General features: G+C 31.5%; 1 protein-coding gene and 1 long non-coding RNA gene across 2 annotated transcripts; one reads left to right on the top strand and one right to left on the bottom strand.

The window, feature by feature from the left end:
- Nucleotides 1-1,712: 1,712 nt before the first annotated feature.
- LOC143589856 (CRIB domain-containing protein RIC4-like) lies at nucleotides 1,713-4,458 on the bottom strand. The gene is made up of 3 exons (XM_077070494.1): nucleotides 4,301-4,458; nucleotides 3,598-3,753; nucleotides 1,713-2,128 (listed from the first exon to the last, which is right to left on the bottom strand). Exons 1-3 carry the CDS (start codon nucleotides 4,425-4,427, stop codon nucleotides 1,866-1,868), a joined length of 546 nt encoding a protein of 181 aa, XP_076926609.1. The 5' UTR covers nucleotides 4,428-4,458; the 3' UTR covers nucleotides 1,713-1,865.
- Nucleotides 4,459-10,435: 5,977 nt separating this feature from the next.
- On the top strand, nucleotides 10,436-13,174 carry LOC143589855 (uncharacterized). The gene is made up of 2 exons (XR_013145362.1): nucleotides 10,436-10,624; nucleotides 12,980-13,174. It is a non-coding gene; the product is annotated as an uncharacterized LOC143589855 (long non-coding RNA).
- Nucleotides 13,175-17,071: the final 3,897 nt, after the last annotated feature.

Here is a 17,071-nt window from a genome sequence, read left to right as displayed (position 1 = left end):
CAATTGTAGATGTATCAAAATTCAATAAAAATGAATATCAATACCCGTACCGAATAGACAAAATCGGTACAGTTACAGATACGTGTACAGGTACGATACGAGTACGAGTACAAGTATTTGAGACAAAATAATAATCCCTAACGATAAGTAGATATGATATATGCTAAGGATAATTGGAGCCTTAAGGTGTACACAAATGATACTTTACATGGAGGGTTGTAGATGGCATTGTATGCACACGCACTCGTATACGACGGAGGTGTGCATGAAATAATATATCGGAAACAAACAAAATAACGGTAATAACGGTTAGGTTTTATGTTTTTATAAAAACAAATTTTTCGATTCGGTTTCAATTATCTGTGTGACCAAAACCGAACCAAGCTTATAGATTTCTATTAGCTTTGGCTTGTTTTATACGATGGCTAAAATATTGGTCCCCTTAACAAGTGACTTGTTTCACAAGAATTAATTAAATGTTTATACCTAAGATAATATTTAAAATCAAGATAATCATATTTGTTGTATATAATGGATCACAACGTTAAATGAAATTTGGACTTACGATATGCACAAGCTCGTATTTGGTAGAGGATATGCATGATACCGAGAAAACCGATTTAGGAAATCGAGAAAACTAGTAATATCAAATCGAAACAAAAATCAACGGTTTGGCGTAAAAACCGAACTTTGGGTTCAATATCGGTTTTGCGTGTGACTAAAACCGAAAAAACTGAATTAAATAGTTTTTATTCTAAACTTTTAGTGATTTGTAATAGTTTAATATAGAGTTTAGACCAAATGTATTATAATCAATTGATTATTGTAACAAAAAAAAATTAAGGGCCAAATTCCATTATATTTGGCCCACTTTTTTTTCAGCTTAAAATTTTCAAGCCCAAATGGTAAAACCAAAGAAGAACGAAACAGACCGATCCCAACCAAAAACCCGATCCCAACCAAAAACCGAATGGCTTTTAAAAACGAAATTTCAGTTTTTAATTTGGTTTCAGCCCAAAACCAATCTAAAAAACTCCATGCACACCCTTAGTATTCAATACATTGAATGGCGTCTTAGCTGATGGCATCTAGGATTTGAGGTTTCAAATATTTGTAATTATTAGTTATGAGTCTTATGACCTATGGTTTATTGGAAGAGAGTTTGATGTAGAAGATAATAAGGGAGTGTTTGGCCTAGCTTTTTTATTTTAGCTTATGCTTATATTTTAAAGTAGATTATAGCTTATTTTTTATTATTTGATAAACTATTTTTTAGTGTTTGGATTAGCTTATATTCTACAGGTTAATTATGTATCTTAATAAGTTGTTAAATCCATCATTATTTAATTTGTTAGAGCAATAGTTGCTTCAATAATTACTAATCCATCACCATTTGAGGGAAAATGAGTAACATACAACCTTAAACAAATAAGTTTCTTCACATAAGCTAAAAAACCATCTTCACATAAGCTTCTCTAAATGAGCTTATATAAGCTCATAAACATAAGCTTAAAAAGCTAAACCAAACACTAAACTAAGCCTATTTTGTAAAAAAAAGCTAAAAAGAATATAAAGATTTTCCTATGGTTTATTTGTAGTTATGAGTTATGTATAACTATATGGGCTTTTTTATATGTATATGTAGAGAAACAAAGGACATACAAAATATGTAAAAACAAATACAACCTTTTCAAAGCTACACATGAATAGTTTGAATCATGTCAAATTTTCTGAAATGAAACATTATCACACACAACAACAGCCAACTTGGTTCACACAACTAGTCTTCATACAACTTTATAAAAGTATATAGTATCCTATGTACACTAGTGTGTTTCATATATGTCATCTCGTATACACTCGTATCATTTTTCTTTAACTTCGGGTGACTTACACGATGTATTTTGTGTATCCTGAGTTACATTTGTTGGTACAACGGGAGCACGTTCCTCAAACCGAGACATGGAATCAGGACAGAGTGAGAGAATGTCAATGAATGCCAAGTGGTTGCAACCATTGGCAACTTGGGTCAAGGGTCCATCGAACCCGATGTGTGTTACATGTTTTACATTCGTTGGAAGGCCAATTTCAAGCTCCATTTCTTGATCATCCACATCCTCCTTGTTTACTAACGCCATAATTCAAATGAGTAAAACAATATTGATAACTTTATATGGGTAGTATAGGTTAGAACTCTTATATCATACGGGTTGTATAAAATAAAATACTAAATAAAGAGAAATTTATTAAATTTTTCAAGTTATAAATTTAAATATGAGATATTGAATTTTAATAATCCAAACTTTGGCCTATTGACCGATAATAATCTCAACTTAAGAAACTCTTTAAGTTAATATCAACTTTCACCATGAACGAATTGTATTTATATTCGTTAAACATTTTTAAATTATTCACTGGCCAAACCGTGAAATCAAACCGTATTGAACGGTTTGGTTTAAGAATTCAACGGTTTGGTTTTGGTTTACAAGAATCAAAAACCGTTACTAACGGTTCGGTACACGGTTTGACCCAAAACCCGCGAAAACCAGACCGTGAACACCCCTAGATATAAGGATAGAAGCGAGCCGACCTCGAGCTATGTGTAAGTTAAACGAGCCGAGATCGAGCATAGTAGATCTTGGCTCGTTTGCAGCTTGCACCCTAGTTGGAGAAGAAAGTTAATCATGGTTTATAACGGAAGTTTTGTTTTACCCTCTCAACTTGGAGAAAATGACATATTTTGCTCCAAAACTAAATGGGTTAGTCTCTGCTAGGAAAGGACTCGGTGGAGGCAAATATGATGAAAGTTGGGATTAACATACGGAATTTCTTAAGTTGAGATTAATGCCGGCCAAAAGACCAAAGTTTGGATTATTAAAATCCAATGTCCCTTTAAATAATAATATAAATATAAATACGAATGAAATAAACCAATGTTGCAAAAGTCACTAGGTAGACGACTGAGGGGAGTTGGGGGGGGGGTACTCAGAGTGCTCAGGGAGTACTTAGAGAGTACCCATACATGGTAAATATAGAGAAAATTAATTTTTGAATATTATATATGTGTCAAATATCATAAGTTTACTAATATTTATAACAAATATGTGAATAGCAATATAAATAAGAGAAATACACTTTAAATAATAAATTATTCTAAAATTTGCTAATCACTAATTAAAAAAAAATATTTGTTCTTTCATATTATAGAAATACGAATTATGTATTATTTTTTTAAGTCAAAATCGGGCCAAGTTCACTGATTAGATGCGATTTTGGCTTATGTTGAAAATTTTTGATCGATTCTTACTAACTATGCGGGGTTAAAGAAACTCCACTCGGTGACATACCTTGTAACGAATATTCGAAAAGTACTCGGCCTTATAAACCTACTCTTACAACATTGATATAAATAAACTAAAAAAAAGAAGAAACAACATAACGTAAAGAACCACTCCACGTTACAACCATGTGTTTTCTTCACCGGACATATTCGGTAGGCTAAGTTTAAAGTCACAAAAAGCTACATTTTTTTCTATATATTATAAGTTTATAACTAAGCCTTTAGAAAAGAGAAGATTATTATTATTCATGACTCACCAAGTGATTGAGACAAGCTTTTAATGGTTTGAGTGATCCTGTGAAACCCAATGTATATATTAGGTTTTGATAGTATGGGAAACTTGGACATACCCTTCACCATTTCATCATTTGATGTGCCTTTAGCTTCTTTAATAACTTCCAATGACCTACCCACTGTATAACACACCAAAAATCAATTATACCCCTTATTAGGAAACATGTCATCAATATCATGTCTTCATGATTCTATAAGGGATGCTCATAAACGGATTAAACAGTTAAAACTAAAGCAAGCCGGTTGGTTCGGCCAGTTTGAGTAATAGAGTAATTAGTTCATGGTTTGCTTAAGCATCATTTTATTTTTTTAAATATGTAGCTATGTTACCTATGTATATTATATTCATCATTTAAAAAAAATTAGTGCATACTATACTAACAATTTTGAAAAATATAAAAACAAAATTAGCCAAACCCATGCCAACCAATCCAACATGGCTGGTTTGGTTAGTCATTTCTTGATACCATAGTTAACTATTCAGCCTAATTTTATTATTTTTCAATCCGATCGAATGAACAATGAACACCCTGATTCATATTGATCTAATTATTTCTCCTTTTCTTTGAAAAAGACCGGGATTTTAGTTGGATTTTCACGTGTTATCCAAAATCCTGACCTAATCATTTTGCTTCTTACATGTAGATACAAAATATGTATGCTTACCTGTGCCAGCGGAGTTGATATGCTCCTTTAGTCGTCTTTCATGTTGTATACAAACGGATACACTCGAAGAATTGACACAACCAGCGGTGAATGGGAAGATCACAAGGCGTTCCATTCGGTCTTTCATTATAAAGATGGGTGAGAAGTTGATGAGGGAGTTATGAAGGTAGATTATATAATGGAGTATTGTGTATGCTTTATAGTTAAGATATACCATATAATCTTTTTGGACATCAAATGTGATTTAAGGATACTTAGAATATTGTACTTGTAATGCAAAGTCAAAAACCCTTTTGAGTTCAACTTTGAGTTTAAAGATTTGAGTTAGGTGGAGAGATTAAAAGGTCTTGCCAACTAAAGTAGTGCATGCAGCCAAAAGTTAAATGTTGATTTTCTAAGTTAATGAAACATTCAACAACTCCACACACATCTTTAGATTTTATGGCATTTCATGTTTTAATAGGATTATATTTGTTTGATATAAAACATATAAATTAGTGAAAAAAGTTAAATAATGGCATCACAAATTATATGAACATAAAGATCTATACAGTTTATTAGCTATACTTAAAGTGAAGATATATTATAAAAAATAAAAACAAATAACATAAAGAACTTAGCCCGGTAGATTATATATTATTACTTATTACAAATTACAAAACAAAGTTTGTTATCATCCCATTTAAGAACGAAGATAGATCGATAGGTCACGGTTAGGGCCGTTCCCGATAATCGTTAAGAATTTTGGACCAAGGGCAAGTAAAAATACGGGCCCCTAAGTTATTTTTTAAATGAGTTATAATATGGACTTAAGCGTGCATAATTATTTTTTTTCCTATATAAATGACTTGTGCAATTGTTAATTGGTTCTCTTTAAATACACAAGTCATGCATTCTAAAATTACTCGCCTTCCTATGAGATCAGGCCTAGAACTGTCGCCCACCCCGTCCCTCCCCAAGACCGGCCATGATCACCATCTATCTTTTCGTTCTCAACCAATCTTATTTTAAAGAAAAACAACGATACATAATATCGAAAAATGGGTATATAAATTTAGTGAAACTTGGAATGAAAGTTATGATATGATGTGTATATTGAATCTTTCCTTTTGAGGCACTTTGTAATCCTATTATAAGAAAATAAGTAAGATAAAAGGAGCCAAAACACTTAAATTGGACGCCACTGCCATCACCACAACTCAAAGAGTGTTTCACTAGCAAAACCATGGAGAATGATTGTGGATTTGAAAGTGATTTCATGGTCCATGACTCCATGCACTTAAATTAATTTATTATTAGTTTTAGTTATACATGAAATAAGTTTAGTGATTAGATATGTTGTCTTAGTCATTATATGACATATATCGTATGGAACAAATACAAAGTGAGTTTTGTCTAAAATATGTAACAAGTATTTTGCATGCTTGATAAAATTAATTTAATAGTTAAGATTTATCTGAAAATTATTAACGACATACAAATACAATGATACAAACACTTGACTTTTTTTTCCCTTTAAACACCATTTTGGTCAATTTTTATTAACTCAAGCAACTTTTATATGATTTATTATTTTAAAAAAATAATATTATAATATCAAGAATTTTATTCTTTTTTATATAATTATATATGATATTGTTATGTATATCTTTCAGAAATGACATGCAATGTGTGAGTGTTGTTATACCATCGAATTATTACTTTTTACCTAGGTCATATACCAAACGTAAACTATGATTTATCTTATCTCATTAGCTAACAGGTCACTCCTTGTTAAGAGGGGAATAGGCACTCATGGGTACCCATTCACCGGTCAATCATACATTGTTATTTCATTTTTACCATCAAGTACTCACAAACCAGAAAATAACTGGAAACACCTACTCATAACTACCTTAAAACTTTTCTTGTAATATATGTAATAAACTGATTATTAATGGGTATTTTAATTTCTTCAAAAGTCATATAACCACACGGTAAACCTTTGACACAAATTGTAATTTGGCAAACTACTCATATAGTTAGGGGTGGGTTCAGTGCGGACATACCTTATGTCGAGCCGTAGCCTCCGCTACGGCTCAAATTTTTACGGGTAGTGTAAAAAAAAAATTGGTCGATTTTCGTGTTTCGTTACGGCTGGAAAAAAAATAACTTTTCGGCTAAGATTTTAAGCCCAACTAATATATGTTTTAAACCCAATCAAAAGATAAAGCCCAAACAAAAAAAAAACCATTAACCTAACCAACTCATTAACCCACCTTTCACAACAAAAAAAAACAGAAAAATGATTAAATCAAGAGATTTCCCTTGCACGAGCAGGAGACACGAGATGGGGTTCTCATCATAGAACAATCACAAGTTTGTTAAAATTATTCCAGGAAGTTGTTGAGGTGCTTCAATTTATTTAATTAGAGGGAGATAGTGTGCAACAAAGATACAATGCGAAATGTATTATATCATATTTTAAGACTCTTGAATTTGTGTTTTATATGCACTTGTTGGACGAAATTTTAGGCCTCACAAATGTTTTATCAAAACATCTTCAAAAAAAGAGTCAAGATTTGTTGGAAGCGTCTAAGTTGATAAGCGGGACAAATTGAGCATTGAATAATCTAAGACAAACATGATTTGAGAAGATGTTGGCAATAGTTACATCTTTTTGTGAAAAAAACAAGATTAAGATGTTAGATATGGAGGAAAATTATGGTAATCAAAGAAATCAGAAGTATGTCATTACTAATCGACATCATTTTGAGGTTGAAGTTTTTAATACGGTCTTGGATATGCAAATTCAAGAAATTGGAAATAGATTTAGTGATGTCTCAACTACTTTGTTAGAAAATATGTCGGGTTTAAATCCTTGTGATTCGTTTTCCAAGTTTGACATATCTAAGATAGTGGTTTTTTCAGAGATGTATCCGAATGATTTTACTAACGAAGAAAAAGGGTGTATTCCGGGTTATCTTACGAGATGGGGTTCTCATCATAGAACAAGCACAAGTTTGTTAAAATTATTCCCGGATGTTGTTGAGGTGCTTCAATTTATTAAATTAGATGGAGATAGTGTGTAACAAAGATACAATGCGAAATGTATTCTAATCATATTTTAAGACTCTTGAATTTGTGTTTTATATGCACTTGTTGGACGAAATTTTAGGCCTCACAAATATTTTATCAAAACATCTTAAAAAAAAGAGTCAAGATTTGTTGGAAGCATCTAAGTTGATAAGCGGGACAAATTGAGCATTGAATAATCTAAGACAAACATGATTTGAGAAGATGTTGGCAATAGTTACATCTTTTTGTGAAAAAAACAAGATTAAGATGTTAGATATGGAGGGAAGTTATGGTAATCAAAGAAACCGGAAGTATGTCATTACTAATCGACATCATTTTGAGGTTGAAGTTTTTAATACGGTCTTGGATATGCAAATTCAAGAAATTGGAAATAGATTTAGTGAGGTCTCAACTACTTTGTTAGAAAATATGTCGGGTTTAAATCCTTGTGATTCGTTTTCCAAGTTTGACATATCTAAGATAGTGGTTTTTTCATAGATGTATCTGAATGATTTTACTAACGAAGAATGAGGGTGTATTCCGGGTTATCTTACGAGATGGGGTTCTCATCATAGAACAATCACAAGTTTGTTAAAATTATTCCCGGAAGTTGTTGAGGTGCTTCAATTTATTAAATTAGATGAAGATAGTGTGTAACAAAGATACAATGCGAAATGTATTCTAATCATATTTTAAGACTCTTGAATTTGTGTTTTATATGCACTTGTTGGACGAAATTTTAGGCCTCACAAATATTTTATCAAAACATCTTCAAAAAAAGAGTCAAGATTTGTTGGAAGCGTCTAAGTTGATAAGCGGGACAAATTGAGCATTGAATAATCTAAGACAAACATGATTTGAGAAGATGTTGGCAATAGTTACATCTTTTTGTAAAAAAAACAAGATTAAGATGTTAGATATGAAGGGAAGTTATGGTAATCAAAGAAACCGGAAGTATGTTATTACTAATCGACATCATTTTGAGGTTGAAGTTTTTAATACGGTCTTGGATATGCAAATTCAAGAAATTGGAAATAGATTTAGTGAGGTCTCAACTACTTTGTTAGAAAATATGTCGGGTTTAAATTCTTGTGATTCTTTTTCCAAGTTTGACATATCTAAGATAGTGGTTTTTTCAGAGATGTATCCGAATGATTTTACTAACGAAGAAAGATGGTGTATTTCGGGTTATCTTACGACCTTTAATTACACTTTAAAGGAAGATGGTAAATTTGCAAAACTTGGTGGAATGAGTGATCTTGCTCGTGTAATGGTGGAAACCGGATAACACGTAACTTTTCCTTTGATTTATCGAATATTGAAGCTAGCATTGGTTTTACCGGTTGCAACTGCAACCGTTGAAAGATGTTTCTCTAAAATGAAGCTTATCAAGACGGATTTGCTCAATCGAATGGGTAATGAGTATTTAAACAATGCTTTAGTTTGTGCGGTCGAAAGAGAAACGTTTGATAAAGTAAATGAAGAAGATTTAATGGCTCGGTTTCAAGCTAGAGGAGATATTTACAGCCCAACCTAGATCCGGCACTGTTGGTTCGTTAACCCGGTTAGTTTAAATTTATTTGTTGTCGTGTTCTTTATATTTGTTTCATTAACATTGTATTAAATATGGGGGAAAAAAATTTGAGCTCTCCGGTTCGGTTTCGAGTCTAGATCCGCCACTGGGTGGGTTTGCCATGTGAAAAACTACCCATGAACCTTACCCACACTAATTCTCCGGCTCATCTAACTAAATAAACTAAATATAGATGAACTAATCACATTAAGTAATTTTATTTCATTTTACTTTCCTTTTCTCTTTTTAGTATGTATCTAAATTGTCAAAATTATTTCTTAGCCTATCACTTATGACTCCATTAACGATAGTCTTAGATAAAACTTAAACTTAGATTGCATGTAATGAACGTTTTGAAACATTCATATGTAAAGACTAAAGAGGAGTTCGAAGGAGAAAAAAAAAGCGAAACTCTGTCACCACACATGATCTACAAATGGCACCGACTATTTTCGTGAGAGGGGAATACAAAGAAGAGAAGAGGTTCATGGATAAGACGAGAAATGCTTGTGCTACATGAGGTCAATTCCGAACAACTCTAACGTTGCCTTGTTTGTTCGTCGCATCCCTCCCCAACTACAAATGACCTAAAAAAACATACAAACGTTGACTTGTGAAACTATGTGAACCAACCAAAATACCAAACGACTTGAGAGTTGAGAGATTATTATTTTTTTAATTGTGAAATTATTATGATTATTATTTTTGTAAAACTATATCATGTCTCGTATTAAAATGAAAGATGAAATTCGTGACTTCAAGTGCATTCAAAGAATCTGAAGGGGTGTGTTTAACACTCCTTCGAAAAATCGGAATTCGAGAGGTTCTCCATCAAGCATACATGTGTCACACCAGATGTGCCACAATTACATATAAATTAATATAGATATATTGTCTAAAAATCTAGTCTTTCTCACCCTACCAATAATATCTAGGTGTATAATTGGTGCTCCATCATTTAAAGCTTGAGTGTTTAAATCACACTAGGTATACTAGTGGATATATGAGTAGACTAGGAGTCCTTACAATTTTTTTTTCACAAAAATAAAATAAAATAAAATAAAATAGAAATTAAAAAATAAAATGTGTGTTAAGGATTTGAGCTAATATGCAAGGTTATCGGATCGAATCTCGAGTTCACTCGGGTTATCGTTCCACCGTGTGTTACTCATCGTGACAATAAAATGATTATCAAGTGACAACTAACGATATGGTTTCATGGGGGTTCGCACAAGCCAGGCTCTGAACCCATAGTGGACCCGGCTAAAATAACATTGTCTAGCCAAAGAATTCTCCAATTTAGGAAGTACGGTGGCCTAAAACACAACGTTTAAAAAAAAATTAAACAGTAATTTACCAATTCACCCCTCCTATTTTGGTCCAAGTCTAAACCATTACCTGTGAACCTTCTTTTCCCCCAAAACTGATCTCAATTCTACAAACATTTTGTCCAAATTAATAAATAACCAATATCATATCAATTACACCAAACAATCAATCAATCAAATCCAATAATTAACTAAATTCTTCAGAAATCACATATGGCGAAACGATCAGGATCCGTTAGAAGACGAGACGACGACTCGGTTCTAACTCGGGCCGTTGACTCAGTCTTTCGATTCGTTCGATTCGCTGAGTTTGAGATATTATTCGTTCTCTTCTTCCTCGTTGCCTTCATCATGTTCAAAGATCTCGTGAGTTTTTTTTTATTTAATTCTATTTTTGAATTTTAATATTTGATGATCAATAGTTTTTTTATTTATTTTTTGAATTGCTAAAATAATTGGTGAAAATTATCATGTTGCTATGTAGTAATTATATGAAATTGACATGCTAATGGTTTAACCCTGATTATTTGGAATTTTGTACACAGTTAGGTTTTTAAAAATTGCCACTTGGAGTGTTTTTTGTGCTAAGCAGTTAATGCGGAAAAATATCGGGTATCGTTCGAGGACCAATATTTGAGATATCAGTTATCGCGGTGGGATATCTTTAATTTTAATACTAATTTAAGTAGGAAGTAGGAACTGAGTTAAGACTCAAAACACTAACATTAAACACCAAAATTTGAAAATTAAGACTTAACCGAGATCAATATCGCCGATATTATTTCATATGAGGATTGATAACCGAGATACCACCGATTTTAATTGCATATCAGTAATGTCTAACAAACACATTTAAATTAGTTTTTACTTTTTAGCATAGAAATGGGATATGGATATGGGTTCTTATTTACATAACATGCTTATTTATTTTTAAAAGCTATAAAAATTACATAGTTAAATGGGTTAAACGAACATAAACAAATGGACATAAATGAACGAACGTTCGTGAATGTAAATGAATGAACGAAACATGATGTTCATGTTCGTTCGTTTGTTTAACAAATAAACGAACGTCCTGTCGAACGGTTCACGTGCTTTTCACTGGAAGTTCGGTTCTTTTACAGGCCTAGATATATGATAACCATGTTTGAATATGTTAAGTAAGATTTACATGTGTTTGATAAATAATGTACTGAATTAGGATTTCAATGAATGATGCGTTTCTCTTCTTTGATTCTAGATGGAGAAGATGAAATGTTTATATTGTTCCGGCTTGCTTATTTAAACAACTTATCTGCTTTTTGCTACTTTTAAAAGCAGATAAAACTTTTGTGTGTTTGAATGAAAAAAATGGTGTTTATGCCTATATAAGTTGTTTGGTATAAGCAGTTTAGAATATTGTATGTCAAACTGATACTAGGCTGTGTTGTCAAGAGCCCTTCGGCCATGCGCCTAGGCCCTGAGGCCTGAGGTGAGGTGAGGTGAGGCGAGGCGAGGCGGGATGAAGGCGACCTTTGGGCGGCTGTTGGCCAGATTTTGGTCAGATTCCAGCCAAATCCTAAAAGTTCTGGAAAAATTTGAAAGCCACATAAAAAAACGGTCTGGAATCAGCCTAAACTAGCCTAAAACATGTCTAAAACCCCAAAAAATGGTATGTTTATGCATAGCGTCTTGCTTATTCAAGAACCTCACTTTTTAAGTGCTTTGCGCCTAGACCCAAGGCTCAACCTTTGCGCCTAGGCCCAAGGCTCAACCCTTGCGCCTTTGACAACTGTAATTTTCGGTAGATTCAAAATTACAAGTTTTCCTTTTTTAGGTCAAATAAGTTGGTTTCTGTGAGTTGATTATCTGCTTCTGCTTATAAGTTATAAGTATGAGTAGTAGTTTTAAATAAGATTATAATTTATTCTTTTTTGCTCTCATATATGATCATTATTGGCCTATTCTTTGGGGTTGATAGTTACCAATTAAACAAAATCTTCTTTAAATTTTTAAAGCCATCATATTGTTATGGAATGATCTAGATAATGAAATGGGTTATTACATTTCTTTATCATGTTTGGTCGTCATGTAGGAATTGAGTGAATCATTCAAGTATATTGTTTGTACTTTGTAGGCATGAATAAAAATTTTATTTAATGCACTAAGTATCAGTTCTGGTGTCTGCATGCTATTAACTAAGTTGCATATGAAAAATACTGTGTTCAGTTGATATATTTTGTAATTTTTAACAATAGTCAAAAAAATATATAATTATCATTTATTAAACATCATTTTGAAAGTGATATCCTTTTGTTGTTTCTTATTTGGTAGGTAGTGAGTTATCTTGTTTATGCTATATTTTTATTTAAATAAATACTAGTAAAGTTTTACTTCTAGCTAGTACTGTTTGATAAAAAAAATGAATAATATACAAACATAAAATAAAAGATTTTACTGATAAAGATATATTTCTTGTAATATAGACTGTTAGAATAAAACCCACAAATATTCAGGGTGTTTGGATAACTGGATATCTGTTTTAGTATGTATCTTGAAATTTGATGTTTTCCAAATCATGTTATAATAAACTGACATTTTTGTGAAAGTAAAGAGATGGTTTTTGAAAACGTAAATAAAGTTCTTAATTAGGAGCGCGTATATAAGTTGATTATTCAAATCTGTTTATTTCAAGAAGCAATTATTTGTAATAAAATGAATCTGACGACGAATGTATTGCAGACATCGAGACCAGAGTATAATCAGATTCTGGTGAAGAAACCAGGAGGACCAGATTGGTGGTTGTCTTAGAAGATGATGCAATCAGACTGGCCTTTTGTAAGTTGTTTTATAAAGCAATATATTGAAAATAAATACTAGTTTTCTTGTTTTTTTGATGAATATGAACCATGTAGTATTTGAAGAACTTTCAAAACATGTTTATGAGTGTATTGGATTTATGAACTACTTGCCAAATTTGGTTATATTATTCTCTCATTATCTTACTAACATAAGGTTGGGATCATTTGAAAACACCCGGAAAAATCAAATCACCGTCGAGCATTCACATCTTAAAATTGCACTAAAAATCACTATATGTTCTCTTTCTTTTTCAATTAAATAATTTTTTTTTTATATTTTTATCATTATTCTTTCTAAATTCTCCACTCACTACCAATTTCAAAAAGTATTAAAAAACATAGGGGGTGAACAATAACTTCTCAAATATACAAAAAAATCACTGTATTTTTTTTCCTCCTCACACAACACCCTAAAGTCCTAAATCACTCTGTACGTTATAAAAGCATCCCTCACAAAATATTGGGGATAAGATGTGAATGCTCTCACATGTGAAGCATATCTATCGGCGTCTTTCTATTTTAATTTTTGACCAAGGCAAAACATGTATCTAAAATTATTGAGCTAGTTACACAAATGACCTATGTGGTCTACTGGTCTAGTGCATGTTAAAGTCTAAGTTTTAAAGCTGTAAGTCTGGGCTGTGTGGTTTTTAATGTTGTAACAAGTTCGGGTCTGGTACTAAATTTCGTTAAGTTTTATGTTAAGTTTGATAAAACTACTAGTTATCAGTTTCGTTGTCACTTATTGTGTCTTGTGAGAATAGACCCAATAATATTTTCTATAATTCATAAATTGCTCTTATGCATAAAGCATGAGAAATAGTGGTACCATGGTTTGTTTAGACCGATTTCACCAATCCGAAACCCCACATGACCAACCAATCTTCAGAATGGAAATGCCAAATGAAGTCGATTCATAAACTGAATCTGGATTTGATTCATATGAATTAAGCTAATTAGTAGAGTAAATTGGCAAAAAGTTATTGTGACTTACGTTCAAAAAAGGTTTATCCAAATCACGAACTCCGCTATTTTTCATTTATTTATTTTTTTGCGTTAAATGAGGGGTATGTTGATCCTTTTCAATTGGCTCCGGTCACAAAAGTAACCAAACTTCATGGACGATTTTACCATTTTTATTCTTATTTATTTGTTTAACTAATAGCTAAAAACAACCTAATCAACCAATATGAATCAAGCTAAATAGTATGTATTTGTTGAATCAAGCTAAAAATCAACAATTTGTGACATATTGTGTTGTGAATCAACCTAATCCGCCAATATCTTGATTCCGCACATGCTTGCTAAAATTGAATGTGATGAGGATTATTATTACTTTATTTACAGTTCAGTTACATTTAGATTCAAAAGTTTTAAAGCTATGTTACATACGTAACTAGGCATGTCTCGTATATAATTGGGAAATGTTACATAGTGGATATCAAGAAAATAACACATTAATAACATTATTCCAACAGTCTTCTTTGTGTTTTCTATAGCGGAGAAATCCATCCAACCTATCATCCTGGTAATGTCAACCCATCTACACTGATTTCTTACATATACTAACGCATAACCCTACAAAGTGAAAATCAATCAATAGGAGAGACTGATTAGTAGTAAAATATATGATTTGATTTATCATCCTAACTCCTTCTTAAAACTTCTTAAGTTTTCTCATGTTTCTTTTAAAAGATGGTTATTAGTTGGAATAATAAATAACAAAACATGTTATTACTCTAATTTTATCTTATTCTGATAAATGCAAAAATTATTAAAATGAATAAAACTCATAATATTAAAACCATGATTAAAAAAACATATTTATTATAATATATATATATATATATATATATATATATATATTGATAGTTGTAAGCTATTTTACCCCCTAAAAATAACAATAATAACATTTATCTAATAAATTAATATTCATAAAGTAGAAATTAACTCAGTAAGTCAGTACTAGTCTATTAGATGGTTTGCTATGGGCGGTATGGAAGGCGGCTTAGGGGGGGGGGACACCGCCTAGGGACGGTAAAGGTAGGGGCAGTGTAGGAGGAAAGAGGTGGTGTCATGTGTTTTTTTCTCTCGCTCCTCTTGCCAACACATACATGCATAACATGCATCACATGTGTTTTCTCATTCTCTCCGTCTCTCACCAACACATACATACACGCACGCACGCATACATACATGGTAATGGGGCATTAAACCACAATGAGCGTGATGGAGAGGGGTTTCGAAGCCCCGTTTTCTATATAACGATGACATGGAGGGACGACGAAATCCCTCCGCAAAGAACAGTCTTAGGGTCTACCTTGGTTGGCCACATCATACAAAAACAAATCATTTATCAATCTCATAATATAAAATGAATCGCAAATTAGATTTGATGAAGATGAAAAAAAAGAAGGAAATATCGTACGACATATTTAAACTAATAGAAAACAAACAACTTATAATATTTTTGAAAGAACATGAAATGGTCATGAATTGGATGTCTTGTACTCTTGATAAATTTCAAATCATATACGACTTGTTTATTGGATAAAAATAAATATAAAACTTAGTTTATGATTTTGATTGATACCAAATGGATACTACCGGCACTAAATATATTAATATTTTCTTTTATATATTTCTATAAATCTTAAATATATATAAACGAAACATTTAAAAATTTTCAAGTTGCTCCTAATATTTTCTCAAGTCATCGGATTATTTTATTTGTAAATGAAGGCTTCTCATGCATTTGATCCGAATGCACGAGTATGAGTCTTAACAAACTCAAGATACCAACTAATACTATCACCATTTATATAATTACTAACCAAATTACAAATTTAACTTTAAATGTTATATTAAATGAGATTTTTAGATATATGTGAATTATAAAATTTTATTTATCATTATTTATATCTTAAGAATCGATAACATATATTATTACGTATTTTATTAAATTTAAATTTTTTATTGTATTTTTTTAACCAACCGTTTATTACATCGGCTATATCCTAGTATTCTAATATGACAAAGCCAGAGTAGTCTATTATTCTGTTTCTAATAGTCTATTATTCTGTTTCTAATTTGTCTTCAATGCCCCCCTTCAAGTAGTAAATTAAATTGCCGCTATTAAGTCAAAGTTTGAATAAAATCTTTTCAAGGGATTTTTTTTTCTGTCGTACTCCACTTTCTACACACTAACTGCTGAAATATACAAGTTTTTTTTTTTCTTTTACAGAGAGAGTTCAAATCTCGCCGTTTACAACAATGTGTAATTTAGAAATAAATATTTGATAGTGTGAATTATTGTCCTAAAAAAATAAGACGGGGACAAATGAAAATACGCTATGCAAGTATTGTTGCTAACCAATGTGTTGTTATGATTAGATTTATTTTTATAGGTATTTGTTGCTATTTTTTGTTCGTATTTGCTAATTTTCGATTATAAGACGTTATAAGTATTTGCTTATTTATATTTTGTTGTTATTATTAGATGTTTTTTTTGCTGTTATAAGTATTTGCTGGTATATGCTGTTATTATTTTGTTCTTGATTTTGATTCTTTTGTTGTAATTTTTAGGTTCTTTTCTTTGTTATTATAAGTCATTGTTTATGTAGATTGATAATGTAGTTGGTATTGTTTCTTGCGTTCACATTTTTAAATATATTGACATTATTTCCTACGTACTCATGTTAAGATCAAAATGTACATGAACCTTCCCCGCATATTAGAATAAGCTAAATGTCTTTTTTTGTGTATTGTAACAATTGGAAGAAAGAATTGTGAAACCACACCAAAATACGGGTTTGATCGGAAAGATAAATGGGATTGAAGTAACGTATAGAAAGTTTAATTTGTAACTAGTTTTTATTTTTAAAGCCCGAGAATTAATCAAAAGTAAACATATTGCTGACTTAATTTATATCTAATTATCTATATTTATATCTATATCGTATGAGAGAATGAC

Source organism: Bidens hawaiensis, unplaced genomic scaffold, assembly GCF_021521415.1.
Source record: "Bidens hawaiensis isolate Kalapana, Puna unplaced genomic scaffold, B.hawaiensis_p1.1 tig00037936_1, whole genome shotgun sequence".
In the NCBI taxonomy this organism is placed as follows: domain Eukaryota; kingdom Viridiplantae; phylum Streptophyta; class Magnoliopsida; order Asterales; family Asteraceae; genus Bidens; species Bidens hawaiensis.
This window is presented reverse-complemented; position numbering and strand designations above follow the sequence as displayed.

Bases quoted from the DNA above. Each gene is read 5' to 3' on its own strand.
- LOC143589856 (XM_077070494.1), bottom strand. From the start codon at position 4,427: ATGAAAGACCGAATGGAACGCCTTGTGATCTTCCCATTCACCGCTGGT. The intron at 3,754-4,300 runs GTAAGCATACAT...TGTGTTATACAG, and splicing joins TATCAACTCCGCTGGCACAG to TGGGTAGGTCATTGGAAGTT. The intron at 2,129-3,597 runs GTGAGTCATGAA...TTATGGCGTTAG, and splicing joins AAGCTTGTCTCAATCACTTG to TAAACAAGGAGGATGTGGAT.